Source organism: Oncorhynchus masou, chromosome 33 (genome assembly GCF_036934945.1).
Source record: "Oncorhynchus masou masou isolate Uvic2021 chromosome 33, UVic_Omas_1.1, whole genome shotgun sequence".
Taxonomy (NCBI): domain Eukaryota; kingdom Metazoa; phylum Chordata; class Actinopteri; order Salmoniformes; family Salmonidae; genus Oncorhynchus; species Oncorhynchus masou.
The window spans coordinates 8,360,739-8,388,238 of record NC_088244.1 but is presented as its reverse complement, the minus strand read 5'-3'; the positions used below and the strand labels follow the sequence as shown (position 1 = coordinate 8,388,238).

Genomic DNA, 27,500 nt, shown 5'->3' with positions numbered 1-27,500 from the left:
TCTGTCTGTCTGTCTGTCTGTCTGTCTGTCTGTCTGTCTACATCAGGGACTGTCTGTCTGTCTGTCTGTCTGTCTGTCTGTCTCAGGGACTGTCTGTCTGTCTGTCTGTCTGTCTGTCTGTCTGTCTGTCTGTCTGTCTGTCATCAGTCTGTCTGTCTGTCTGTCTGTCTGTCTGTCTGTCTAACTCACTGTCTGTCTGTCTGTCTGTCTGTCTGTCTGGGTCTGTCTGTCTGTCTGTCTGTCTGTCTGTCTGTCTGTCTGTCTGTCTGTCTGTCTGTCTGTCTGTCTGTCTATCAGGGACTGTCTGTCTGTCTGTCAGGTCTGTCTGTCTGTCTGTCTGTCTGTCTACATCAGGGTCTGTCTGTCTGTCTGTCTGTCTGTCTGTCTGTCTGTCTGTCTGTCTGTCTGTCATCTGTCTGTCTGTCTGTCTGTCTGTCTGTCTGTCTGTCTGTCTACATCAGGGTCTGTCTGTCTGTTTGTCTGTCTGTCTTTATGTCTGTCTGTCTGTCTGTCTGTCTGTCTGTCTGTCTGTCTGTCTGTCTGTCTGTCTGTCTGTCTGTCTGTCTGTCTACATCAGGGACTGTCTGTCTGTCTGTCTGTCTGTCTGTCTGTCTGTCTGTCTGTCATCAGGGACTGTCTGTCTGTCTGTCTGTCTGTCTGTCTGTCTACATCAGGGACTGTCTGTCTGTCTGTCTGTCTGTCTGTCTGTCTGTCTGTCTGTCTGTCTGTCTGTCTGTCTGTCTGTCTGTCTGTCTGTCTGTCTGTCTGTCTGTCTGTCTGTCTGTCTGTCTGTCTGTCTGTCTACATCAGGGTCTGTCTGTCTGTCTGTCTGTCTGTCTGGGTCTGTCTGTCTGTCTGTCTGTCTGTCTGTCTGTCTGGGTCTGTCTGTCTGTCTGTCTGTCTGTCTGTCTGTCTGTCTGTCTGTCTGTCTGTCTACATCAGGGACTGTCTGTCTGTCTGTCTGTCTGTCTGTCTGTCTGTCTGTCTGTCTGTCTGTCTGTCTACATCAGGGTCTGTCTGTCTGTCTGTCTGTCTGTCTGTCTGTCTGTCTGTCTGTCTGTCTGTCTGTCTGTCTGTCTGTCTACATCAGGGACTGTCTGTCTACATCAGGGACTGTCTGTCTGTCTGTCTGTCTGTCTACATCAGGGACTGTCTGTCTGTCTGTCTGTCTGTCTGTCTGTCTGTCTGTCTGTCTGTCTACATCAGGGTCTGTCTGTCTGTCTGTCTGTCTGTCTGTCTGTCTGTCTGTCTGTCTGTCTGTCTGTCTGTCTGTCTGTCTGTCTGTCTGTCTGTCTGTCTGTCATCAGGGTCTGTCTGTCTGTCTGTCTGTCTGTCTGTCTGTCTGTCTACATCAGGGTCTGTCTGTCTGTCTGTCTGTCTGTCTGTCTGTCTACATCAGGGACTGTCTGTCTGTCTGTCTGTCTACATCAGGGTCTGTCTGTCTGTCTGTCTGTCTGTCTGTCTGTCTGTCTGTCTGTCTGTCTGTCTGTCTGTCTGTCTACATCAGGGACTGTCTGTCTGTCTGTCTGTCTGTCTGTCTGTCTGTCTACATCAGGGACTGTCTGTCTGTCTGTCTGTCTGTCTGTCTGTCTGTCTGTCTGTCAGGGACTGTCTGTCTGTCTGTCTGTCTGTCTGTCTGTCTGTCTGTCTGTCTGTCTGTCTACATCAGGGACTGTCTGTCATTACTGGGTTTGAACTTACAACCTTTGGAATCAAGAGGCATCTGTCATCCCTGTCCACAACGACATAGCAAAACCGAAACCTACATGAATCTAACAGCGCCCACGGTTGCCCCCCTAGTGGCCAGTTTCTACGTCCTCTTCCAACCTCCTCAGACAAGGATGGACGTCGAATACTGACTTGTATCAAGGGTGACCTGGCTGGTTTATTCAATGTAATTGAATTGAAATTACATGGAAACAATGTTGATTCAACCAGTGGATCTGATCAAAGCCTATTTAACCCCACCATCCAGCCCGTTAGCAGGAAGTAGCAAGTGTATAAAGATATACACACCCAACACATTAACACAGAGCAAACATGAAAGAGTAAAACTGTTTGTTTAACTTCTCATTGTCTCGTCTTAGAAAGACTCAGACAGACAGACAGTCCCTGATGTAGACAGAGAGACAGACAGACAGACAGACAGACAGACAGACAGACAGACAGACAGACAGACAGACAGACAGACAGACAGACAGACAGACAGTCCCTGATGTAGACAGACAGTCCCTGATGTAGACAGACAGACATACAGACAGACAGACTGGATATACTCTTACAGTGATTAAGCCCTCTGATATATTCCAGTGTTTGGTTAACTTCCAACTCTATCCATGCTGTAGTACGTAGGAAAGTAGCATGAATACATTTACAGCACTCTAAAAGTTGTATGATTGTGTATGATTGACCTATGATTGACCTAAGCCGGCCAGAGAAATAGCTCGGCCCACTTTGACCTTTGCCCTTTCCTTTTGGTGCAGAGGGGAAAGAAAAAAATGCAATAAAATGATGAACACGCACACACACTCTTACACACATTAACTCACATTAAGTACACTGAGTTGGGGCCTTCCGCCTTCTCCTGTCATGCAATGTGACTGCAAATAGAGCCAAGAGTGACAGGCCAAAGCTAGAGTGTGCAATGTCTGCCACCGAGGTTAAGCGTCAACAGTAATGGCCTTGTTGTACTACTACACTCGCCTATGTATTTATTTGGACAGTGAAGTTTAAAACCAATTAATTAAATGTAACTAAATGTAATCTCAAATGTAATCCCAAAAGTAATTAGTTATCATGAGAGGGCCATAAGTCAATAAGTAGTAATGCTGCATACTCGGTTAAAGGTTAAAATCTCACCTTTCTGGTAAACCTTTTTAAAACTTGCTGAGGTGTAGTCACTTTTGAGGACACAAGCTCAAGTACACAGTACAAATATGTGACTTGTTTCAAGGAACTAGGCGCTTCATTACTTCACCAGAGAGGTATTTGAATGTAAACTTTTTATATTTTTCACAATGCGTTTTTTTGGTAGAAATGCCTTCGGGAACATGTGAACTTTCATGTGCCTTAATAACATATGTAAATACAAATATAATTGTTAAATTACAAGCCTAGTTGGTTTAGCCACAGAAAAAGACAGGAACCTTTCCGCTAGAAATGATTGGCTGAGATAATGAGTGGGCTGGACATGCCGAGAGATGAGTTTGAATTGGTTTGCCATGAAGCACACTTCTGTCTATAACATGAGCTGGTCAGTATGTGTAGGTAATCATTCCTAATGTGGCTTTTTTGAAAGATATCACGTAGTATAACTACAAAAGTGTTGCTCTCCACTTTCTCGAGGACCGAGTTTTGAAATCAGTAGAATGCCCGATGGAATTAGAGTATGATAGTTAAGGAGATGGAGAAAATTCTGGCATTTGATTGCAAATATGCAGAGGGAGTCAAAAAGAGAACACACTGAAGGCTGTGGTATAAACCACCTGTCTCCGGATTCCATCTTCACCCTTGGCATCCATGACATATAGGGAGAAACATCCATCCATGTATATGGGTAAGATTGTCACACCCCGACCATAGTTTGCTTTGTATGTTTATATGTTTTGTATGGTCAGGGTGTGATCTGAGTTTTCATTCTATGTTGTGTGTCTGTTTCTGTTTTTTGCCTGATATGGTTCTCAATCAGAGGCAGGTGTTAGTCATTGTCTCTGATTGGGAACCATATTTAGGTAGCCTGTTTGGTGTTGGGTTTTGGTGGGTGATTGTTCCTTTTCCTTTTCTTGTTACGTTTGTTGTTTTGTATTTGATTCGTGTTTACTATTGTTTCATTAAACATGGATTGTAATAGACACGTCGCATTTTGGTCCGACTCTCTTTCACCTACAGAAAACCGTGACAAAGCTGGTCTAGCTAGCTACATTTTCAGATATTATACGTTTCAAATTGTCAGAAATTTGTTTTTATTTCAAGTTAAAGCATACTGTTAGCTAGCTAGCTAACGTTAGCTGGCTGGCTGGCTCTCTAGCTAACGTTACGTGTATGATCTGTGTAGTAATATTATTTGTATCTCACAGCCATTGGCATTGCTAGTTATAGCCTAATGTTAGCTAACATTGAACCTGGTTTGTAGTACCAATCAAATTTATTTACAAAGCCCTTCTTACATCAGCTGATGTCACAAAGTGCTGTAGTAACATTATGAGTTGGGATTATTAAATGTTCATTATTTGAACTGGTTAGCCAGCTATCTTAACATTAGCTAGCTAGCTAACTGTCACGCCCTGGTCGAAGTATTTTGTGTTTGTCTTCATTTATTTGGTCAGGCCAGGGTGTGGCATGGGTTTTTGTATGTGGTGTGTTTGTATTGGGATTGTAGTTTAGTGGGGTGTTCTAGTTAAGTCTATGGCTGTCTGAAGTGGTTCTCAATCAGAGGCAGGTGTTTATCGTTGTCTCTGATTGGGAACCATATTTAGGCAGCCATATTCTTTGAGTGTTTCGTGGGTGATTGTCCTTAGTGTCCTGATGTCCTTGTTCTGTGTTTATTTACACCAGTATAGAAAGGCTGTTTCGGTTTTCGTTACGTTCTTTGTTTTGTAGTGTTTGTAATTGATTTGTGTTTTACATTTGTTTACTAAACATGGATCGCAATCTACATGCCACATTTTGGTCCGACCCTCCTTCCCACCTAGAAAGCCGTAACAATAACAAGCTAGAAATGAACTATAACATTGCTAGGAAAGCTGCTTTTAGTTGACTGGTTTGCTAGATTGACATTTACTAAATTCATTTTTAAACAGGGAGGGGGGGAGGGGTTAAAAATGGCTGTGTCTTTAGAGCATGCACAGACCAGCTGGCTCAATCTCTCCCTATCCCAGTCTGCTGCCCCCACATGCTTCATGTAGCCACCATTGTTCGTGTTCCCAAGAAAGCAAAGGTAACTGATCTGAATTACTATCACCCCGTAGCACTCACTTCTGTTATCATGAAGTGCTTTGAGAGGCTAGTTAAAGATTTTTTTCTAAGAGTATTGCTATATTATAAATCACCCAGCAGTGCTATTTGCAGAGTTAGCTCCAGGTAAATGATGTAATTTGTCAACCATTCCTGAACCTGGACCTGAACGTTTCAACCAAAAACACGCTACATGTGGACAGTACCAAAACAAATGATCTAATGACTGTCTCTTCACCACAAAATCTGTTCGAGCTTTTGGTTGTAAACAGAAAGCAGGAAGATAGAGTCACGGTCTGATTTGCCGAAGGGAGGGCGAGGGAGGGCCTTGTTTACATTTCTGTATAATAAAAGGAGTCTTGAGTTTTAGGGCCCCTAGAGGCACATGAGATGTGTTGGTAGAAGTGAGGTAGAATGGTTTTAACCTTTCTAGCGCAGGGGTTCCGCTAGCGGAACACCTCAACAACATTCCTCTGAAAAGACAGTGCGTGAAATTCAAAAATATTTTTTAGAAATATGTGACTTTCACACATTAACGAGTCCAATACAACAAATGAAAGATAGACATGTTGTAAATCTACCCATCATGTCCGATTTCCAAAATGCTTTACAGCTAAAGCACAACATATGATTGTTAGATCACCACCAAGTCGAAAAAACACACCCATTTTTCACAAAAAGCAGAAATATAGATCAAATTAATCACTAACCTTTGATGATCTTCATCAGATGACACTCATAGGACAACATGTTACACAATACGTGTATGTTTTGTTCGATAATGTAAAAATCTCAGTTTACATTGGCGCCTTACGTGCAGTAAAGTTTTGATTCCAAAACATCCGGTGATTTTGCAGAAATACTAATAATAAATATTGATAAAAGATACAGAATTAAAGATAGACTTCTCTTTAATGCAACCGCTGTGTCAGATTTCAAAAAAACTTTACGGAAAAAGCATAATCTGAGAACAGCGCTCAGAGCCCCAAACAGCCAGAGGAATAGCCGCCATTTTGGAATCAACAAAGTAAATTCATATTCACTTACCCTTGATGATCTTCATCAGAAGGCCCTCCCAGGAATCCCAGTTCGACAAACGTCTGATTTGTTTCATAAAGTTCCATCATTTATGTCCAAATAGCCACTTGTTGTTAGCATGTTCAGCCCAGTAATCCATCTTCATGAGGAGCGAGCATTTCATCCAGACAAAAACTCAAAAAGTTCCGTTACTGTCCTTTAGAAACATGTCAAACAATGTATGGAATCAATCGTTAGGATGTTTTTAACATAAAACATCAATAATGTTCCAACCGGAGAATTCCTTTGTCTTCAGAAAAAGCACTGGAACGCGAGGTAACTCTGTCGGGAGTGAGCATCATGAGACCAAGGCTCTCTGCCAGACCACTGACTCAAAGAGGTCTCATGAGCCCCTCCTTTATGGTAGAATCCTCATTCAAGTTTCAAAAGACGGTTGACGTCTAGTGGAAGCCCTAGGAAGTGCCTCATCCATATCTCAATGTTTACTCGGTAGGCCAAGCTTTGAAAAACTACAAACCTCAGATGTCCCACTTCCTGGTTGGATTTTTCTCAGATTTTCACCTGCCATATGAGTTCTGTTATACTCACAGACATCATTCAAACAGTTTTAGAAACTTCAGTGTTTTCTATCCAATACTAATAATAATATGCATATATTAGTATCTGGGACAGAGTAGGAGGCAGTTCACTCTCGGCACGCTATTCATCCAAAAGTGAAAATGCTGCCCCTATCCCAAAAAGGTTTTAATCTCGAGATTTTCTTCACACTGGAAGCAGCGCACCAGCTGTTGTTCATGAAGAGGCACACCTCTCCCCCTTTGGACTTTCCTGAGGCTGCGGTCAACCGATTGTGCCACAGCATGGAGACACCACTGAGTTCTGTGATCAAGTTTCTGCAAGGCATATAATATTGCAGTTTTTCAAGTCTCTCTTGTAGGTGACTCTCAAACGAAGATCATTCATCTTATTCTAGAGTGACTGGACATTTGCCAATAAAACAGAGGGGAGTGCCCAACGATTTTCTCTGCATCACAATTTCACAAGGGTGCCAGCCCATCTAGCATGTCTATGCCGGCGGCGTTTTGGTAGCTCATAAAACATAGGAATAGCATCTGGAGTGAAAAAAGAAACAGTTGGAGTTGAAGTCGAATTTGAAGTCAAAATCGATGTCCAAAAGTGCTTAGCGGTCATATGTGAAAATAGTATAAACACTAAAAAAGTAACTAAATATTAAAGTGGGATTGGAACTTGTAAGATGGTGACCTTCTCCATCGGTGCCATCTTATATAAAACAGATGTATGTATGAAAATACCCTCAAATAAAATGTTACAAATGCTGTATATTTTCGCCTCATATAAAACATTTGATCTGAAATCCAAAATGCTAGAGTCTAGAGACAAATTAAAAGTTATAGCTTCACTGTCCAAATAAATACATAGGGGAGTGTATATTGCAATTTTTCTAGAAATATTCTCTTTTTTATTAATTTATCAGCGGGCAGTGAATTCACTAAAAAGATTGTTGCCCACTACTGTTTCAAGTGCATGTAATCACTGAGTGGCTCCACTCCAGGAGGAAGAGGCATTGTGCTAATAATGCATGCAGCCTGACGCATGTCACAAAGAAACAACTCCAGCCTGTTGTTATGGAAATCAGGAGTTGAAGGAGGTTAACTTGTCCTTTGAAGCTTTGGTCACGTGTGTAGCAAACTAGCCACGCACAGCAGATGGAGAAAGCTGTGTGATAATATTATCCTTTTTTTTGGTGCATCGATGAAAATGATTTATTCAGCCGTAATAAGGTGTATAAAAAGCTGGAGGTGGGTTTTCTCTCTTTGATAGTGTGTCCTATAATGGAGTGCTAATGGAATGGGTTTGGCGATAAGGAGAGTGAGGCTGGCTCAGGCTGAATGGGTGCCATCTCACAGTAGTTGAGACCCCAACTTCTAATGTTTAATGGCACACAGTCAAGAGAGTGGACTTCTCTTCTGCATTTTGTAGTTCATACAAGCATACAAACAGACAGTGTGTGTGTATTTTTACCACTTGAAGGAATAGTTCAGTGTGTGTATGTGCGTGCGTGCGTAGAAGTGGGCATTGTACAGTGGTTCGTCCTTTAAAAGTTGCAGCGTACTGCGGCGCAGCTTGCGTGGTACCGCAGAATTCTATTGCACATTAATGCTAGTTAGTGCTAGTTGACCACCAGAGGGCATTTTAATAGCCTTCAATAGCTGCAGTATGAAAGAATGCAGGCACACCGGAGACCGGGGTTCAATTCCCCGACAGGGAGGAAGGCGTAGGCTGTCCTAAATAAGACTTTTTCCTTAACTTAATCCATGTGTGCTATTTCATAGTTGTGATGTATTCACTATTATTCTACAATGTAGAATAAAAAATATAGAAAGATCCTTGAATGAGTAGCTGTGTCCAAACATTTCACTGGTACTTGCTTAATTAATTTGATTAATATAATGGTGTTTCTATTCCAAGAAATATGAAAAACCCTCTGGGTTTCCGTTAGGATGGAATGGGAAATATGGCACTGTACAACGTCACGGTCAGGAGTACAGAACTGGGCTATTTAGCTCAAGAATCCCCATGTTGTGCAGGCACGCCGGAGACTGGGATTCAATTCCCGACAGGGAGGAAGGAGTAGGCTGTCCTTGGAAATATGAATTTGTTCTTAATTAACTGACTTGTCTAGTTAAATAAAGGTTACACTAAGAGCATAACATTTCTACACCCTACTTTTCTAATTCTAGTCTAACCAATGCACAAACGGAAATTCAGTGAAAATAAAAAATCGCAGGGTTAATAATATATCTGTGAGAATATCCAACAGGCTTGTATATAATTCTAAATTAATAATAATAATTGCTTGTTTAAAAATAACAATATTTTGGAGATGATTTTGTTTTCAAATAATGTAAAATGAGTGAGAAAAAGGCCAATCCTGAACATGGGGTGAGCATTGTCACTAATTTGTAAATAAAGCCAGTTTATTACTTACAGTTTATTATTTATTTACGTTTTTAGAGGGAGAGAAACCAAAAACCTACAGTCATCTCATGAGTCTCCCAGTCAAGGACAGCACAGTTATTGAACCAGCATCTGTAGCGACACAGCTTGCACTGCTATGCAGTGTCTTAGACTATTGTGCCACTAAGGTGCTGTACAACATGACCAGTCGGGAGTAGGCTACAGTACTACATTAAGAGCAAAATAATCCTAACAAATAAAAATAAAAAACAGTTTTAGTAAGTAATACTGAAGTCGTGCACAATTTCTATTTAGGTTTATGTCGCCCATTCATTGTCAGTTAGAGACACAGTAGGACCCAAAAGCATAATCAGTGGTCTAACGCCCCCTTGCGCTGGTCTGGAGCAATGAAGTGTTGACACAGGGTACTGTACTAAACCACAAATTACCTCTAAGTACCGCAGCATAATCGCAAAACCTTTAGTGGAGCAACCACTGTATACTCACGTAGAACCATGACTCCATGACGCAGCGACTGTGTGCGGTTTGGCTCCACAGCAACGCTCAGCATGGTAGGGTTACCCTCGACGATGCAGATGCGGTTGTCCTGCTGCTTCTCTCTGAACATATGCAGCAGCTGACTGGCGATGACCCCGTTCAGAACAGATATGGCGACCATGGGAACCACAAAGGACAGGAGCACATTCACCTGTCCAGAGAAACGGAGGGGCATGGAGAGATAACGTTAGTAAGACTGTACTTTCTGCCAATGACTCAGTGGTTCTTCCTTTATATGTTTTGAGCTTTATGCTGCATCCGTTTGTGTTAGATGGTGGCAGATTGTGGTAAATTGCGTCATTCTGGCAACAATGGCTGACACTTAAATAACGTGCCATAGAATTCTGCGGCACCCCGCAAGCTGTGCTGCAGTACGCCACAACTCTTACATGAAGAACCACTGTAGTTTTGGCCTCAAACAGTACAGGCGATGCAATCATAACAATTAACGATGAATTGTTTCTGGTCTGGGACAAAAATAATGCAACAGAGATATTGATTTCTTTGAAGTCTGTTCAAAAGTTGGTTTGCCATTCTGGTGGGAACACAGTTGCTTGCATATTGACAGTTAATGAGTACATATTGACACAGTCTAGACTAACCAGAGGAGTTTCACAATCTCATTATACACTGTAAAGTACCACCTGTAAAGATACTCTGTATAGTACCACCTGTAAAGATACTATGTACAGTACCACCTGTAAATATACTATGTACAGTACCACCTGTAAATATACTCTGTGAAGTACCACCTGTAAAGATACTATGTACAGTACCACCTGTAAAGATACTATGTAAAGTACACCAGCTGTAAAGATACTATGTATAGTACCACCTGTAAAGATACTATGTACAGTACCAGCTGTAAAGACACTCTGTGAAGTACCACCTGTAAAGACACTCTGTGAAGTACCACCTGTAAAGATACTCTGTATAGTACCAGCTGTAAAGATACTATGTACAGTACCACCTGTAAATATACTCTATGAAGTACCACCTGTAAAGATACTATGTACAGTACCACCTGTAAAGATACTATGTAAAGTACACCAGCTGTAAAGATACTATGTACAGTACCACCTGTAAAGATACTATGTACAGTACCACCTGTAAAGATACTATGTACAGTACCACCTGTAAAGACACTCTGTGAAGTACCACCTGTAAAGATACTATGTAAAGTACCACCTGTAAAGATACTATGTAAAGTACCACCTGTAAATATACTCTGTGAAATACCACCTGTAAAGATACTATGTAAAGTACCACCTGTAAAGACACTCTGTGAAATACCACCTGTAAAGACACTATGTACAGTACCACCTGTAAAGATACTATGTACAGTACCACCTGTAAAGACACTCTGTGAAGTACCAGCTGTAAAGATACTATGTAAAGTACCAGCTGTAAAGACACTCTGTGAAGTACCAGCTGTAAAGATACTATGTAAAGTACACCAGCTGTAAAGATACTATGTACAGTACCACCTGTAAAGATACTATGTACAGTACCACCTGTAAAGACACTCTGTGAAGTACCAGCTGTAAAGACACTCTGTGAAGTACCAGCTGTAAAGATACTATGTAAAGTACCAGCTGTAAAGACACTCTGTGAAGTACCAGCTGTAAAGATACTATGTACAGTACCACCTGTAAAGATACTATGTACAGTACCACCTGTAAAGACACTCTGTGAAGTACCAGCTGTAAAGACACTCTGTGAAGTACCAGCTGTAAAGATACTATGTAAAGTACCAGCTGTAAAGACACTCTGTGAAGTACCAGCTGTAAAGATACTATGTACAGTACCACCTGTAAAGATACTATGTACAGTACCACCTATAAAGACACTCTGTGAAGTACCAGCTGTAAAGACACTCTGTGAAGTACCAGCTGTAAAGATACTATGTAAAGTACCACCTGTAAAGATACTATGTAAAGTACCACCTGTAAAGACACTCTGTGAAGTACCAGCTGTAAAGATACTATGTACAGTACCACCTGTAAAGATACTATGTAAAGTACCACCTGTAAAGACACTCTGTGAAGTACCAGCTGTAAAGATACTATGTACAGTACCACCTGTAAAGACACTCTGTAAAGTACCACCTGTAAAGATACTCTGTGAAGTACCAGCTGTAAAGACACTCTGTACAGTACCACCTGTAAAGATACTCTGTGAAGTACCACCTGGTCAGCGGGGTGGTGGCACCGGGATCCTCATCTCTCCCAAGTGGTCATTCTCTCTCTCTCCCCTTACCCATCTATCTATCGCCTCCTTTGAATTCCATGCTGTCACAGTTACCAGCCCTTTCAAGCTTAACATCCTTATCATTTATCGCCCTCCAGGTTCCCTCGGAGAGTTCATCAATGAGCTTGATGCCTTGATAAGCTCCTTTCCTGAGGACGGCTCACCTCTCACAGTCCTGGGCGACTTTAACCTCCCCACGTCTACCTTTGACTCATTCCTCTCTGCCTCCTTCTTTCCACTCCTCTCCTCTTTTGACCTCACCCTCTCACCTTCCCCCCTACTCACAAGGCAGGCAATACGCTCGACCTCATCTTTACTAGATGCTGTTCTTACACTAACCTCATTGCAACTCCCCTCCAAGTCTCCGACCACTACCTTGTATCCTTTTCCCTCTCGCTCTCATCCAACACTTCCCACACTGCCCCTACTCGGATGGTATCGCGCCGTCCCAACCTTCGCTCTCTCTCCCCCGCTACTCTCTCCTCTTCCATCCTATCATCTCTTCCCTCTGCTCATACCTTCTCCAACCTTTCTCCTGAGTCTGCCTCCTCAACCCTCCTCTCTTCCCTTTCTGCATCCTTTGACTCTCTATGTCCCCTATCCTCCAGGCCGGCTCGGTCCTCCCCTCCCGCTCCGTGGCTCGATGACTCATTGCGAGCTCACAGAACAGAGCTCCGGGCAGCCGAGCGGAAATGGAGGAAAACTCGCCTCCTGCGGACCTGGCATCCTTTCACTCCCTCCTCTCTACATTTTCCTCCTCTGTCTCTGCTGCTAAAGCCACTTTCTACCACTCTAAATTCCAAGCATCTGCCTCTAACCCTAGGAAGCTCTTTGCCACCTTCTCCTCCCTCCTGAACCCTCCTCCCCTCCCCCTCCTCCCCTCTCTGCAGATGACTTCGTCAACCATTTTGAAAAGAAGGTCGACGACATCCGATCCTCGTTTGCTAAGTCAAACGACACCGCTGGTTCTGCTCACACTGCCCTACCCTGTGCTCTGACCTCTTTCTCCCCTCTCTCTCCAGATGAAATCACGCTTCTTGTGACGGCCGGCCGCCCAACAACCTGCCCGCTTGACCCTATCCCCTCCTCTCTTCTCCAGACCATTTCCGGGGACCTTCTCCCTTACCTCACCTCGCTCATCAACTCATCCCTGACCGCTGGCTACGTCCCTTCCGTCTTCAAGAGAGCGAGAGTTGCACCCCTTCTGAAAAAACCTACACTCGATCCCTCCGATGTCAACAACTACAGACCAGTATCCCTTCTTTCTTTTCTCTCCAAAACTCTTGAACGTGCCGTCCTTGGCCAGCTCTCCCGCTATCTCTCTCAGAATGACCTTCTTGATCCAAATCAGTCAGGTTTCAAGACTAGTCATTCAACTGAGACTGCTCTTCTCTGTATCACGGAGGCGCTCCGCACTGCTAAAGCTAACTCTCTCTCCTCTGCTCTCATCCTTCTAGACCTATCGGCTGCCTTCGATACTGTGAACCATCAGATCCTCCTCTCCACCCTCTCCGAGTTGGGCATCTCCGGCGCGGCCCACGCTTGGATTGCGTCCTACCTGACAGGTCGCTCCTACCAGGTGGCGTGGCGAGACTCTGTCTCCTCGCCACGCGCTCTCACCACTGGTGTCCCCCAGGGCTCTGTTCTAGGCCCTCTCCTATTCTCGCTATACACCAAGTCACTTGGCTCTGTCTTAACCTCACATGGTCTCTCCTATCATTGCTATGCAGACGACACACAATTAATCTTCTCCTTTCCCCCTTCTGATGACCAGGTGGCGAATCGCATCTCTGCATGTCTGGCAGACATATCAGTGTGGATGACGGATCACCACCTCAAGCTGAACCTCGGCAAGACGGAGCTGCTCTTCCTCCCGGGGAAGGACTGCCCGTTCCATGATCTCGCCATCACGGTTGACAACTCCATTGTGTCCTCCTCCCAGAGCGCTAAGAACCTTGGCGTGATCCTGGACAACACCCTGTCGTTCTCAACCAACATCATGGCGGTGGCCCGTTCCTGTAGGTTCATGCTCTACAACATCCGCAGAGTACGACCCTGCCTCACACAGGAAGCGGCGCAGGTCCTAATCCAGGCACTTGTCATCTCCCGTCTGGATTACTGCAACTCGCTGTTGGCTGGGCTCCCTGCCTGTGCCATTAAACCCCTACAACTCATCCAGAACGCCGCAGCCCGTCTGGTGTTCAACCTTCCCAAGTTCTCTCACGTCACCCCGCTCCTCCGCTCTCTCCACTGGCTTCCAGTTGAAGCTCGCATCCGCTACAAGACCATGGTGCTTGCCTACGGAGCTGTGAGGGGAACGGCACCGCAGTACCTCCAGGCTCTGATCAGGCCCTACACCCAAGCAAGGGCACTGCGTTCATCCACCTCTGGCCTGCTCGCCTCCCTACCATTGAGGAAGTACAGTTCCCGCTCAGCCCAGTCAAAACTGTTCGCTGCTCTGGCCCCCCAATGGTGGAACAAACTCCCTCACGACGCCAGGACAGCGGAGTCAATCACCACCTTCCGGAGACACCTGAAACCCCACCTCTTCAAGGAATACCTAGGAGAAGATAAGTAATCCTTCTCACCACCCCCCTTAATGATTTAGATGCACTATTGTAAAGTGGCTGTTCCACTGGATGTCAGAAGGTGAATTCACCAATTTGTAAGTCGCTCTGGATAAGAGCGTCTGCTAAATGACTTAAATGTAAATGTAAATAAAGACACTCTGTGAAGTACCAGCTGTAAAGATACTATGTACAGTACCACCTGTAAAGATACTATGTAAAGTACCACCTGTAAAGACACTCTGTGAAGTACCAGCTGTAAAGATACTATGTACAGTACCACCTGTAAAGATACTATGTAAAGTACCACCTGTAAAGACACTCTGTGAAGTACCACCTGTAGCGATACTATGTAAAGTACCAGCTGTAAAGATACTCTGTATAGTACCACCTCTAAAGTTTGGAAAGACAGAGGAAGATTTTGGAGAGAGAGAGAGAGAGAGAGAAAAAAAACAGCAGAGGAGAGGACAATGTAGGAAATTGGCCCTGTACCTGTCTGGTAGTAATTAGTGATATACTGTATGTTGTCCTGAAATCAGGATTCTACACCAGACAGACCAGAAGTGTCAATCTCTTTCCGCTTTCCAATTAGCTGCAGTCATGTCAAATCAGCAATGGAACATGAACAATCTGTTATTATTATAACTCCAGATTGACCACCATACAGTGTAATTAGAGTGTCTATAAACCACACCAGGTGTTAAATGGATACATACTTTTGTTAATTGGGTCAGTCAGTTGATTGCCAGCATACCTGACTATAAGTAGTCTCTATCTCCTGATTCTGTAGCGTGAGGCAGTTTTATGTACAAGTACACCCCCCGTGAGCAGGATACTAGTCTATCGCAGAGCCTGGCTATGCATAGTGCTACCTGACAGGTCGAATGGCCAGAAATGTTCCTGTTTATACCGACTCATAAATGTGAGCTTAGTACAGGGTCCTGGAATAACATCGGACGTCGCACATTATATTATTTATAGAAATAATGTCCATAAGTGCTTTGAGCGCAATGTATAAAAACGGTTATAGAATGAGTGTCTTTGCCATTTATTTGCCTGCTTGATAGCGTGAAGCACTTACACAGTTCACACTCAATCTCTTTACAGGTGAACGTTATGATCCAGCAGAGACTGGCCCATCTGTCTCTATCAGCGTCTCATGAGCTTCTCAGTTGTCTGTGCCTCACTGCAGCAAAACACAGACAGAAAATCAAAGCAAAATATTCAAATGATTTCTCCCAAAACACTAGCTCCTGTGGTATTTCCAAACATATTGAAATTCAAGAGGATTACATTAATTTCCCATCACAGATTTTTTTTTGGGGGGGGGTGGGGGGGATGCGGCTGCCCTGTGAGGCCAGACGGGCGAAGTGTTCCTGATGGTTTCCTGAATATCAAACTCGGCTCAGAGGAGCCTGGTCTTTACCATCACCATCGTTATCATTCGCCTGGCAGGTACTTTCAGGCTACAGCAGGCCAACCGAAACCAGTCCTACGGGGAGGGAGTGAAGGAACTCAATACATGCTAGGGAAAGATACTCGCGTTTGTTTAAACTAAATGAGCCTTGGATAGACGTCCGGTCTCCACCCACCCCTCCTGACCCTTATCCTTCAGAATTACAACATTTACAGTAAATGTCAAGAGATTTACAGTAAATGTCAAGAGATTTACAGTAAATGTCAAGAGATTTACAGTATATGTCAAGATATTTTTAAAACATGATGCAGAAGCAAAACGTTTGAGTTCCTGCATGAATCCAACTAACCTTAATCTTTGGTCACATACCCTGGGTCCGTACTCATGCTGTATCCATATGAAGAAAGACATTCACGAAGTGGATCTAATTTTGAATTAGCATACTTTGGCATCTATTCCTGTAATTCCATCGAACAAAACTGATTGGTGTGAACAAGAGTGATGTTTATTGGAAAACACAGGAGGCAAAAAGCAGTATGGGTTTTGTAAACACTTGTTACATTTCAAATCATAAATGACTTTATCAGTGGAGGCTGGTGGGAGGAGCTATAGGAGGATGGGCTCATTGTATTGGCTGGAAAGGAATAAATGGAACAGAGTCAAACAGTTGTTTTATATATGTTTAAAAGCGTTACATTTATTCCATTCCAGCCATTACACCGAGCCTGTCCTCCTACAGCTCCTCCCACCAGCCTCCTCTGGATCTTATATGATGTTTATTTAACATGAATGGAAGTAGGATCCGCCAGTAGATTGGAGTGGAGGGGTAGAAAAGGATATCTGATTCCTTGGCATTGGTCCCTAGGAGCTTGGGGTTTCTCTTTGCCCTGTTCTGCTCTCTTTCTCTTAGACAGATGACTGGAGATTAGGTGGTTGATCTCTGTCAGGAACATTTTTGGAACAGCTCCCCCCCCTTTTGAAAATTTGACGGGGGGGCAGGAAAATGCGTTGGGAAACCGTGAGTCGTCTGATTGGCGTGGCCCTAACGAGGCTAAGCTGGAACAGGCAATTAGAGCAGACAAGCCCCTAACGAGCTGCAGCCAACCAGCCAGCCAACCAGCCAGCCAACCAACCAGCCAGCCAGCCAGCCAACCAGCCAGCCAGCCAGAGCCACTTTCAACCACAGCTTTCATTGATTAGAGCTTTTTAATTATATTTTTTTGCTCTGAACTTGCACCATTTCTTGATGTAAGAGAGAGAGAGAGAAATATATATATATATATATATATATATATAAGGCTTTTAAAATGTTGCTGGGGATGAGCTGTTGCATGTATTGAGAACAGCATGTTATTAGTCCTCTGCGGTCTGTAGTGTTGGCAAACCTTTAAATTCTAGAACATATATCACTTGATAAAGGGAAAATCCACAACAACAAAAAAATATATATTTTGTTGTATTTTTACTGTTGATACAGTCCCAGAATGTTTTACATGTCAGTAGTCATGTTTTCAAGTTATTGAACCTTTAAGAAGCAAAGTTTCCCTATCCACATCTCTGCTTCCTCTCTATTCCCATGAAGTTCAATGACAATTTTTTTTTTTTTTAATGAACAACAAAAGGCTCTGTGTCTTTACGCGTACAGGGACTCCGCAGGGCATATCAAACACGATGTTACTCTGTGGGGAAATAGCATGATTTCCAACAGCAGTATTGGCTGTGGCTCTGATGATGACTGGTCCTGGCAGTCGATTTCTGCCCCTATGTGTCAGCCCTCCTGCGCGTGAACCAAACACAGACACCGTTGAACATGTTTCTCTTGAATGAACAGTTTTTTTTTTGGTACATCTCTTTTCATAATTTCTGCAGCCATTACATTTCACAGTCCTTTACCCTCTTGTTCTCCACCAATTCCCTTACTGTGGCCACTGTGTGAGCCTCCCTCAAGTGGCCTGAGTAATTAAAGTTGTCTGCTTTGACCACCCACCTAAGCCAATTTGAGTTTTTTTCAGACCCCATCCAGACATCAGGATATGAAAACACTAGTAATGAATTCCCCTTGAAATTCCCACTCTTTATTTCTTAGCAATCTGAGTGAAATAGTGTAATTATGATATGAAACCCATTAAATCGTGTAGCTACAGTAGAGCATTATTACATAACCAAGTGTGTTTCCATGTTTTGGAAAGGCTAAGGGACATTGCATTAGACTCACAGTATGAGAGGAAATGGTCATTTAAACGTGCCTGACCCACCCTTATCAGAACAGTCCGCTATGACAAAGACTTCCAAATCTGATTATTCTGTGGAAAGCAAGGTGATGGGAGTTTGTTCTCCGGTCGAGTTATCCAGAGACTAACATATGCCTCTTTGCTTGGAACTCAGCATTAAGGAGATGGATTAGGGGTAAAGCCCTACAACAGCGGTCAGCGGTCTGTACTTGTACATCGAGATGCCTGGCGCTACAGAAACAGGAGATCCTCCTGCCTGCCTTATGGACCATTCTGGGTTTACAGTACACACTGTGACTCACTGTGACCACAGGTTGACATGACCAGTCAAGAGGCTGTGACTCACTGTGACCACAGGTTGACGTGACCAGTCAAGAGGCTGTGACTCACTGTGACCACAGGTTGACGTGACCAGTCAAGAGGCTGTGACTCACTGTGACCACAGGTTGACGTGACCAGTCAAGAGGCTGTGACTCACTGGGACCACAGGTTGACGTGACCAGTCAAGAGGCTGTGACTCACTGTGACCACAGGTTGACGTGACCAGTCAAGAGGCTGTGACTCACTGTGACCACAGGTTGACGTGACTTGTCAGTAGGCTGTGACTCACTGGGACCACAGGTTGACGTGACCAGTCAAGAGGCTGTGACTCACTGTGACCACAGGTTGACGTGACCAGTCAAGAGGCTGTGACTCACTGTGACCACAGGTTGACATGACCTGTCAGTACGCTGTGACTCACTGTGACCACAGGTTGACGTGACCTGTCAAGAGGCTGTGACTCACTGTAACCACAGGTTGACGTGACCAGTCAAGAGGCTGTGACTCACTGTGACCACAGGTTGACGTGACCAGTCAAGAGGCTGTGACTCACTGTGACCACAGGTTGACGTGACCAGTCAAGAGGCTGTGACTCACTGGGACCACAGGTTGACGTGACCAGTCAAGAGGCTGTCACTCACTGTGACCACAGGTTGACGTGACTTGTCAGTAGGCTTTGACTCACTGTGACCACAGGTTGACGTGACCAGTCAAGAGGCTGTGACTCACTGGGACCACAGGTTGACGTGACCAGTCAAGAGGCTGTGACTCACTGTGACCACAGGTTGACGTGACCAGTCAAGAGGCTGTGACTCACTGGGACCACAGGTTGACGTGACCAGTCAAGAGGCTGTGACTCACTGTGACCACAGGTTGACGTGACTTGTCAGTAGGCTGTGACTCACTGTGACCACAGGTTGACGTGACCAGTCAAGAGGCTGTGACTCACTGTGACCACAGGTTGACGTGACCAGTCAAGAGGCTGTGACTCACTGTGACCACAGGTTGACGTGACTTGTCAGTAGGCTGTGACTCACTGGGACCACAGGTTGACGTGACCAGTCAAGAGGCTGTGACTCACTGGGACCACAGGTTGACGTGACCAGTCAAGAGGCTGTGACTCACTGTGACCACAGGTTGACGTGACTTGTCAGTAGGCTGTGACTCACTGGGACCACAGGTTGACGTGACCAGTCAAGAGGCTGTGACTCACTGTGACCACAGGTTGACGTGACCAGTCAAGAGGCTGTGACTCACTGGGACCACAGGTTGACGTGACCAGTCAAGAGGCTGTCACTCACTGTGACCACAGGTTGACGTGACTTGTCAGTAGGCTTTGACTCACTGTGACCACAGGTTGACGTGACCAGTCAAGAGGCTGTGACTCACTGGGACCACAGGTTGACGTGACCAGTCAAGAGGCTGTGACTCACTGTGACCACAGGTTGACGTGACCAGTCAAGAGGCTGTGACTCACTGGGACCACAGGTTGACGTGACCAGTCAAGAGGCTGTGACTCACTGTGACCACAGGTTGACGTGACTTGTCAGTAGGCTGTGACTCACTGTGACCACAGGTTGACGTGACCCGTCAAGAGGCTGTTGCAGATGCGATTCATCCATTTTAAACCAGCCGCAGTATCTGTACAAAAGAACTACCTGTATTAAATAACTATCAGTATAAAAAATCTGTATGAAAGAACTACCGAAGGACAGCATTCTGGATGGCAAATCTCCATTTGGATTCAATTATGTGAGGCAATGCTTACAAAGCATTCTCTGAATTGGATCCGTGACAAGACGTTGAATATGAATAGGCACACTGTTTTGTATCTTTCATGAGGGGACCACGGTTTCAACAGACGGGTATAGATGGGTGTACGCCAGTACCTCATGAGACTACCGCTTACATGGCAGGTTTAAAGTGTTCTCCTTAAATCATTTCATAAACAATTGAATGACCTTTTAGTTGCTAGTCTAATCTCTATTTCAGCTACATTACACAACAGGTTCATTGTTTATAACAGTAGATGTTCTATGGCAGACAACAGTACGACTAATGGAAGAGGAACACAGTAGTAGTGAAGTAGAAGTCAAGATATTTTTTTTCCCGTCCATCTATTGTGACATGAAAAATAGTTCTTATGTGAGCATATCTCCATGGTTACATGATTTATGGTCTCTCCGTTTCCTCTCCTTCTCTCCTCTCTCTCTATATATATATCTCTGCCTCCATCTCTTTCTTTCAGAGCACTTCATATCCCTCTGCAAGTAATACTGACAACCTGGTAGTGTACTTTTGAGGAACAGTACCAATCTGGAACCAATTTCACTGGAATGATAGAAAATAGGATTAAATTAAAAGTGAAAGTTCCGTCATCATTCTCCCTCCACTCCCACCGTAAAGATTTTTCCCTCTTCCCTTTCTCAGATAATGACAAAAAATCTTCAAACACAAAACTATCCTTCACCTTTTCCCATCTTCTGCCTCCTTCTTTTTCAGTGGCAAAATACATTTCAGGTCTGAAGCTTACGACTTGTCTCTCTGAAGCACTTTGTTTCCCTAGATCAGTGACGTTCGTCTGAAGAAGTGGACCAAGATGCAGAGTGGGGTAGGTTGATCATATTCTTTAATGATAACCAGAAAAACAAGAAAGAGAGAACCAACGAAACGTACAGCCTTGTAGGGCTCAACAGCAACAATTCAAGGACAAGATCCCACAACATAGGTGGGGAAAAAAGGCTACCTAAGTATGATTCCCAATCAGAGACAACAATAGACAGCTGCCTCTGATTGGGAACCACACTCGGCCAAACACAAAGAAATACAAAACATAGAATACCCACCCCACATCACACCCTGACCTAGCAAAATATAGAAATAAAATGGCTCTCTCAGGTCAGGGCGTGACAAGATCTTGATCTAGATGTTGATGGTCCTCTTTCATCTCTCAGGATCTCTCTCTCTGCCTCTTCCTGGTGGATGGACAGAGCAAAGGGAATCAACAGGACAGCGCTCTGAGCCATAATATATTGATGAGCCTCGAGATTTCCTTCTTTTAATCTAAAACAAATCACTAGCATTGTACCAGGATATATGTTGTATTTATCCACTGATTAAGTAGGATAGAACTCTTCACACACACCAACAACAACAAAAATACCTCTTCCTGTTTGCCCTATAGATGGTCTAGGTCAGTGCTTTCAGATGGTATTCATACCTCTTCCTGTTTGCCCTATAGATGGTCTAGGTCAGTGCTTTCAGATGGTATTCATACCTCTTCCTGTTTGCCCTATAGATGGTCTAGGTCAGTGCTTTCAGATGGTATTCATACCTCTTCCTGTTTGCCCTTATAGACGGTCTAGGTCAGTGCTTTCAGATGGTATTCACACCTCTTCCCGTTTGCCCTTATAGATGGTCTAGGTCAGTGCTTTCAGATGGTATTCATACCTCTTCCTGTTTGCCCTTATAGATGGTCTAGGTCAGTGCTTTCAGATGGTATTCATACATCTTGACTTTTTCCACATGTTGTTGTGTTACAGCTTGAATTTAAAATGGATTACATTTAAATTTGTTTTGGTCACTGGCCTACACACAATACCCCATAATGACATCACAATACCCCATAATGACATCACAATACCCCATAATGACATCACAATACCCCATAATGTCAAAGTGGAATTATGTTTTTAATTACAAATGAAAAGCTGAAATGTCTTGATTCAACAAGTGTCAACAACCTTGTTATGCCAAGCCTAAATTAGTTCAGGAGGATACATTTGCAGACACACCTGGGAGAGAATGTACTTTTAGACTGAAAAAAAAGGCAAGCATAAAAGGTGATTAGGTTGCATTGGGAACACATACAGTAGCTTTTACAAATTCCTGGCGCAATATATTTTAGATTCAAATTCTCAAAACATGAGAAATTCTCTTTCTTCTTTTTTCATCTCCCTGAGCCTGAGTATTGGGTGAAAGGGGGGGGGGGGGTGGATGGAGGAGTCATCTAACCACCAGCTAGCCAGCCTGGTGGGCTAGGAGCCAGTGTCCAGACCCCAGCACGGGCTCTCTTTCCAGGGGGAGTGGAGCCAGGAGCGCATACCAACATGCCAGCGAGCCAAAGAGACATCTGTCTCCATCCTCCCTGTTTCTGTGCTATTTCTTAACAGGGGCTGTCCCCTGACATGCAGGGTTGACAGAAGCTCCCAGCCACAACCTCTCTCCTCTGTGACATATGTAAAGGGGTTCTAGGCATTGGCAAACACTTAATCTCTCGTGGATTTTTACATAAACATCAATTGTAATCAAGCGTCAAACAAAATTAAGCAGATTTAAATTCTGGATTAACCCGACATTAGTCAACCCTAATGCTAGCTTCTGAATGGAAGTGGGATTGTCATGGTAGAGGAATTGTCATGGAAGTGGGATTGGTATGGTATGGTAGTGGGATTGGCAAGGTATTGGGATTGACATGGTTGTGGGATTATTATGGTTGTGGGATTGGCAAAGTATTGGGATTGACATGGTAGTGGGATTGGCAAGGTATTGGGATTGACATGGTAGTGGGATTGGCAAGGTATTGGGATTGACATGGTTGTGGGATTATTATGGTAGTGGGATTGACATGGTATTGGGATTGACATGGTTGTGGGATTATTATGGTAGTGGGATTGACATGGTATTGGGATTGACATGCTTGTGGGATTAACATGGTTGTGGGATTGATATGGTTGTGGGAGTGACATGATATGTTTGTGTATCTCATATGTTGGTGAAGAGACAGATGGATTTCAACATGATGAATTGAAATGTAGAACCTTACCTCAATCATGATTTATTAAAAAGATCTAATCTCTGGTGATGAAGCAGGATGTTTGGCCAAGTCAATCTAATCTCTGGTGATAAATCATGTTTGGCCATGTCATTCTAATCTCTGGTGATGAAGCAGGATGTTTGGCCAAGTCAATCTAATATTAGGTGATAACACAGGATGTTTGGCCATGTCAATCTAATCTCTGGTGATGAAGCAGGATGTTTGGCCAAGTCAATCTAATATTAGGTGATAACACAGGATGTTTGGCCAAGTCAATCTAATCTCTGGTCATAAAGCAGGACGTTTGGCCAACTCACAGCAACAGTAACACTATAGACTGTGTTTAGCCAATTCTCACCTTTTTTTTCCTCACTCATTTTGTCTTTTGACCATTCAGATATCAGAATTGGGCTGCCACTTGTAAACACAGCAAGATACTTTCAGGGTTCAAGTCAAGCCTTGGCTGAGTGTGTGAGCGGTAACTGGTAGATGCATCGTCAATCATGAGTGTTGTTTCCTGGTGGCTTCACAGGAAGTTGAGGTGGTCGGAACTATTTCACACAGCATGGAGTCTCCAGAAATACAACCAGAGTGTTCCCTGCTCTGCGGCACACCACTCAGCTTAGTCCCAGAGTTCCCTGTTATTCTGTTGTGCTCTATGCCAAGTACGATGTAATACTGAGCACATCCCACACGCACGCACGCCCACACACACATGCACGCACGCCCACACACACATGCATGCAGGCACACACACACACACATGCATGCAGGCACACACACACACACATATGCACGCATCCACGCGCCAACACAGACACACATATACACTCTACACCTATCGACAGGGGACAGCATACAATGTAGAGGGCTAAATTCCCATGTTTCCTACACACTCAACATCAGTGGACTCTAGGAGAGAATCTCTCTCTCTCTCTGTCTGTCTCTGTCTCTCTGTCTGTCTCTGTCTCTCTCTCTCTCTCCCAGTCTCTCTCTGTCTGTCTCTCTCCCAGTCTCTCTCTCCCAGTCTCTCTCTCTCTCTCCCAGTCTCTCTCTCTCTCTCCCAGTCTCTCTCTCTCTCCCAGTCTCTCTCTCTCTCCCAGTCTCTCCCAGTCTCTCTGTCTCTCTCTCTCTCCCAGTCTCTCTGTCTCTCTGTCTCTCTCTCTCTCCCAGTCTCTCCCAGTCTCTCTGTCTCTCTCTCTCTCCCAGTCTCTCTGTCTCTCTCTCTCTCCCAGTCTCTCTGTCTCTCTCTCTCCCAGTCTCTCTGTCTCCCAGTCTCTCTGTCTCTCCCAGTCTCTCTGTCTCTCTCTCTCTCCCAGTCTCTCTCAGTCTCTCTCTCTCTCCCAGTCTCTCTGTCTCTCTGTCTCTCTGTCTCTCTGTCTCTCTGTCTCTCTGTCTCTCTGTCTCTCCCAGTCTCTCCCAGTCTCTCTCTCTCTCCCAGTCTCTCACAGTCTCTCTGTCTCTCCCAGTCTCTCTGTCTCTCCCAGTCTCTCTGTCTCTCCCAGTCTCTCTGTCTCTCTCTCTCCCAGTCTCTCTCTCTCTCCCAGTCTCTCAGTCTCTCAGTCTCTCAGTCTCTCAGTCTCTCAGTCTCTCAGTCTGTCTGTCTGTCTGTCTGTCTGTCTGTCTGTCTGTCTGTCTGTCTGTCTGTCTGTCTGTCTGTCTCTCTCTCTCTCTCTCTCTCTCTCTCTCTCTCTCTCTCTCTCTCTCTCTCTCTCTCTCTCTCTCTCTCTCTCTCCCAGTCTCTCTCTCTCCCAGTCTCTCTCTCTCCCAGTCTCTCTCTCTCTCTCTCAGTCTCTCTCTCTCTCCCAGTCTCTCTCTCTCCCCAGTCTCTCTCTCTCTCCCACTCTCTCTCTCTCTCTCTCTCTCTCTCTCTCCCAGTCTCTCTCTCTCAGTCTCTCTCTCTCTCAGTCTCTCTCTCTCCCAGTCTCTCTCTCTCTCAGTCTCTCTCTCTCCCAGTCTCTCTCTCTCTCAGTCTCTCTCAGTCTCTCTCTCTCTCTCTCTCTCTCTCTCTCTCTCTCTCTCTCTCTCTCTCTCTCTCTCTCTCTCTCTCTCTCTCTCTCTCTCTCTCTCTCTCTCTCTCTCTCTCTCTCTCTCTCTCTCTCTCTCTCTCTCTCTCTCTCTCTCTCTCTCTCTCTCTCTCTCTCTCTCTCTCTCTCTCTCTCTGTAGTGGTCAAACCGGTGGGAAGAAGTGTTATGAGACAGTGTGCTACGGAACAGCAGGAAGTCAAACTGAAAGGTAAACAGGTTTTAACAGTCCAGCTGCTTCTGAAATGGGAGTCTACTTATACATCTCTGGCACAAGCACACACACTAATACACACTACACACACTACACACACTAATACACACTACACACACTAATACACACTACACACACTAATACACACTACACACACTACACACACTAATACACCAACATACATTAACACACTACACACACTACACAAACTAATACACTAACATACATTAACACACTACACACACTAATACACCAACATACATTAACACACTACACACACTACACACATCAACATACAGTGCCTTGCGAAAGTATTCGGCCCCCTTGAACTTTGCGACCTTTTGTCACATTTCAGGCTTCAAACATAAAGATATAAAACTGTATTTTTTTGTGAAGAATCAACAACAAGTGGGACACAATCATGAAGTGGAATGACATTCATTGGATATTTCAAACTTTTTTAACAAATCAAAAACTGAAAAATTGGGCGTGCAAAATTATTCAGCCCCCTTAAGTTAATACTTTGTAGCGCCACCTTTTGCTGCGATTACAGCTGGGGTATGTCTCTATCAGTTTTGCACATCGAGAGACTGAAATTTTTTCCCATTCCTCCTTCTAACACCTGGATATGTTTATTTTTGAACCATTCCATTGTAGATTTTGCTTTATGTTTTGGATCATTGTCTTGTTGGAAGACAAATCTCCGTCCCAGTCTCAGGTCTTTTGCAGACTCCATCAGGTTTTCTTCCAGAATGGTCTGGTATTTGGCTCCATCCATCTTCCCATCAATTTTAACCATCTTCCCTGTCCCTGCTGAAGAAAAGCAGGCCCAAACCATGATGCTGCCACCACCATGTTTGACAGTGGGGATGGTGTGGTCAAGGTGATGAGCTGTGTTGCTTTTACGCCAAACATAACGTTTTGCATTGTTGCCAAAAAGTTACATTTTGGTTTCATCTGACCAGAGCACCTTCCACATGTTTGGTGTGTCTCCCAGGTGGCTTGTGGCAAACTTTAAACAACACTTTTTTGTAGATATCTTTAAGAAATGGCTTTCTTCTTGCCACTCTTCCATAAGGGCCAGATTTGTGCAATATACGACTGATTGTTGTCCTATGGACAGAGTCTCCCACCTCAGCTGTAGATCTCTGCAGTTCATCCAGAGTGATCATGGGCCTCTTGGCTGCATCTCTGATCAGTCTTCTCCTTGTATGAGCTGAAAGTTTAGAGGGACGGCCAGGTCTTGGTAGATTTGCAGTGGTCTGATACTCCTTCCATTTCAATATTATCGCTTGCACAGTGCTCCTTGGGATGTTTAAAGCTTGGGAAATCTTTTTGTATCCAAATCCGGCTTTAAACTTCTTCACAACAGTATCTCGGACCTGCCTGGTGTGTTCCTTGTTCTTCATGATGCTCTCTGCGCTTTTAACGGACCTCTGAGACTATCACAGTGCAGGTGCATTTATACGGAGACTTGATTACACACAGGTGGATTGTATTTATAATCATTAGGTCAACATTGGATCATTCAGAGATCCTCACTGAACTTCTGGAGAGAGTTTGCTGCACTGAAAGTAAAGGGGCTGAATAATTTTGCACGCCCAATTTTTCCGTTTTTGATTTGTTAAAAAAGTTTGAAATATCCAATAAATGTCATTCCACTTCATGATTGTGTCCCACTTGTTGTTGATTCTTCACAAAAAAATACAGTTTTATATCTTTATGTTTGAAGCCTGAAATGTGGCAAAAGGTCGCAAAGTTCAAGGGGGCCGAATACTTTCGCAAGGCACTGTACATTAACAGGGGGATAGGAGGAGGAGGAAGGGGAGAATGAGGAGGAGGAGAAGGAGAAGGAGGAGGAGGAGGGGGAGAGGAGATCGGGGGGTGATGACGACGAGGGCGAGAGGAGGAGGATGAGGAGAAGGGGAGGGGGAGAGGAGATCGGAGGAGGGGGAGGAGGAGGGGGAGATCGGGGGAGGAGGGGGAGGAGGAGGAGAAGAAGGGGGAGAAGGTGGAGGAGAAGGAGGAGGGGGAGGAGGAGAGGAGGAGGGGAGGAGAATAAGGAGGGGGAGGAGGAGGAGGGGGGAGAAGGAGGGGAGGAGGGGGAAGAGATGGGAGGAGGGGGAGGAGG

General features: G+C 44.5%; 1 protein-coding gene across 1 annotated transcript in view; it reads right to left on the bottom strand.

Moving 5' to 3' along the window:
* The window catches only part of LOC135527509 (neurotensin receptor type 1-like), a 56,468-nt gene that overhangs the window by 18,904 nt on the left and 10,064 nt on the right, over positions 1-27,500 (bottom strand). Inside the window, exon 2 of the mRNA XM_064956012.1 lies at positions 9,478-9,679. Within this exon, the coding sequence (XP_064812084.1) occupies positions 9,478-9,679 (202 nt within the window). The remainder of the gene's footprint in view (positions 1-9,477; positions 9,680-27,500) is intronic.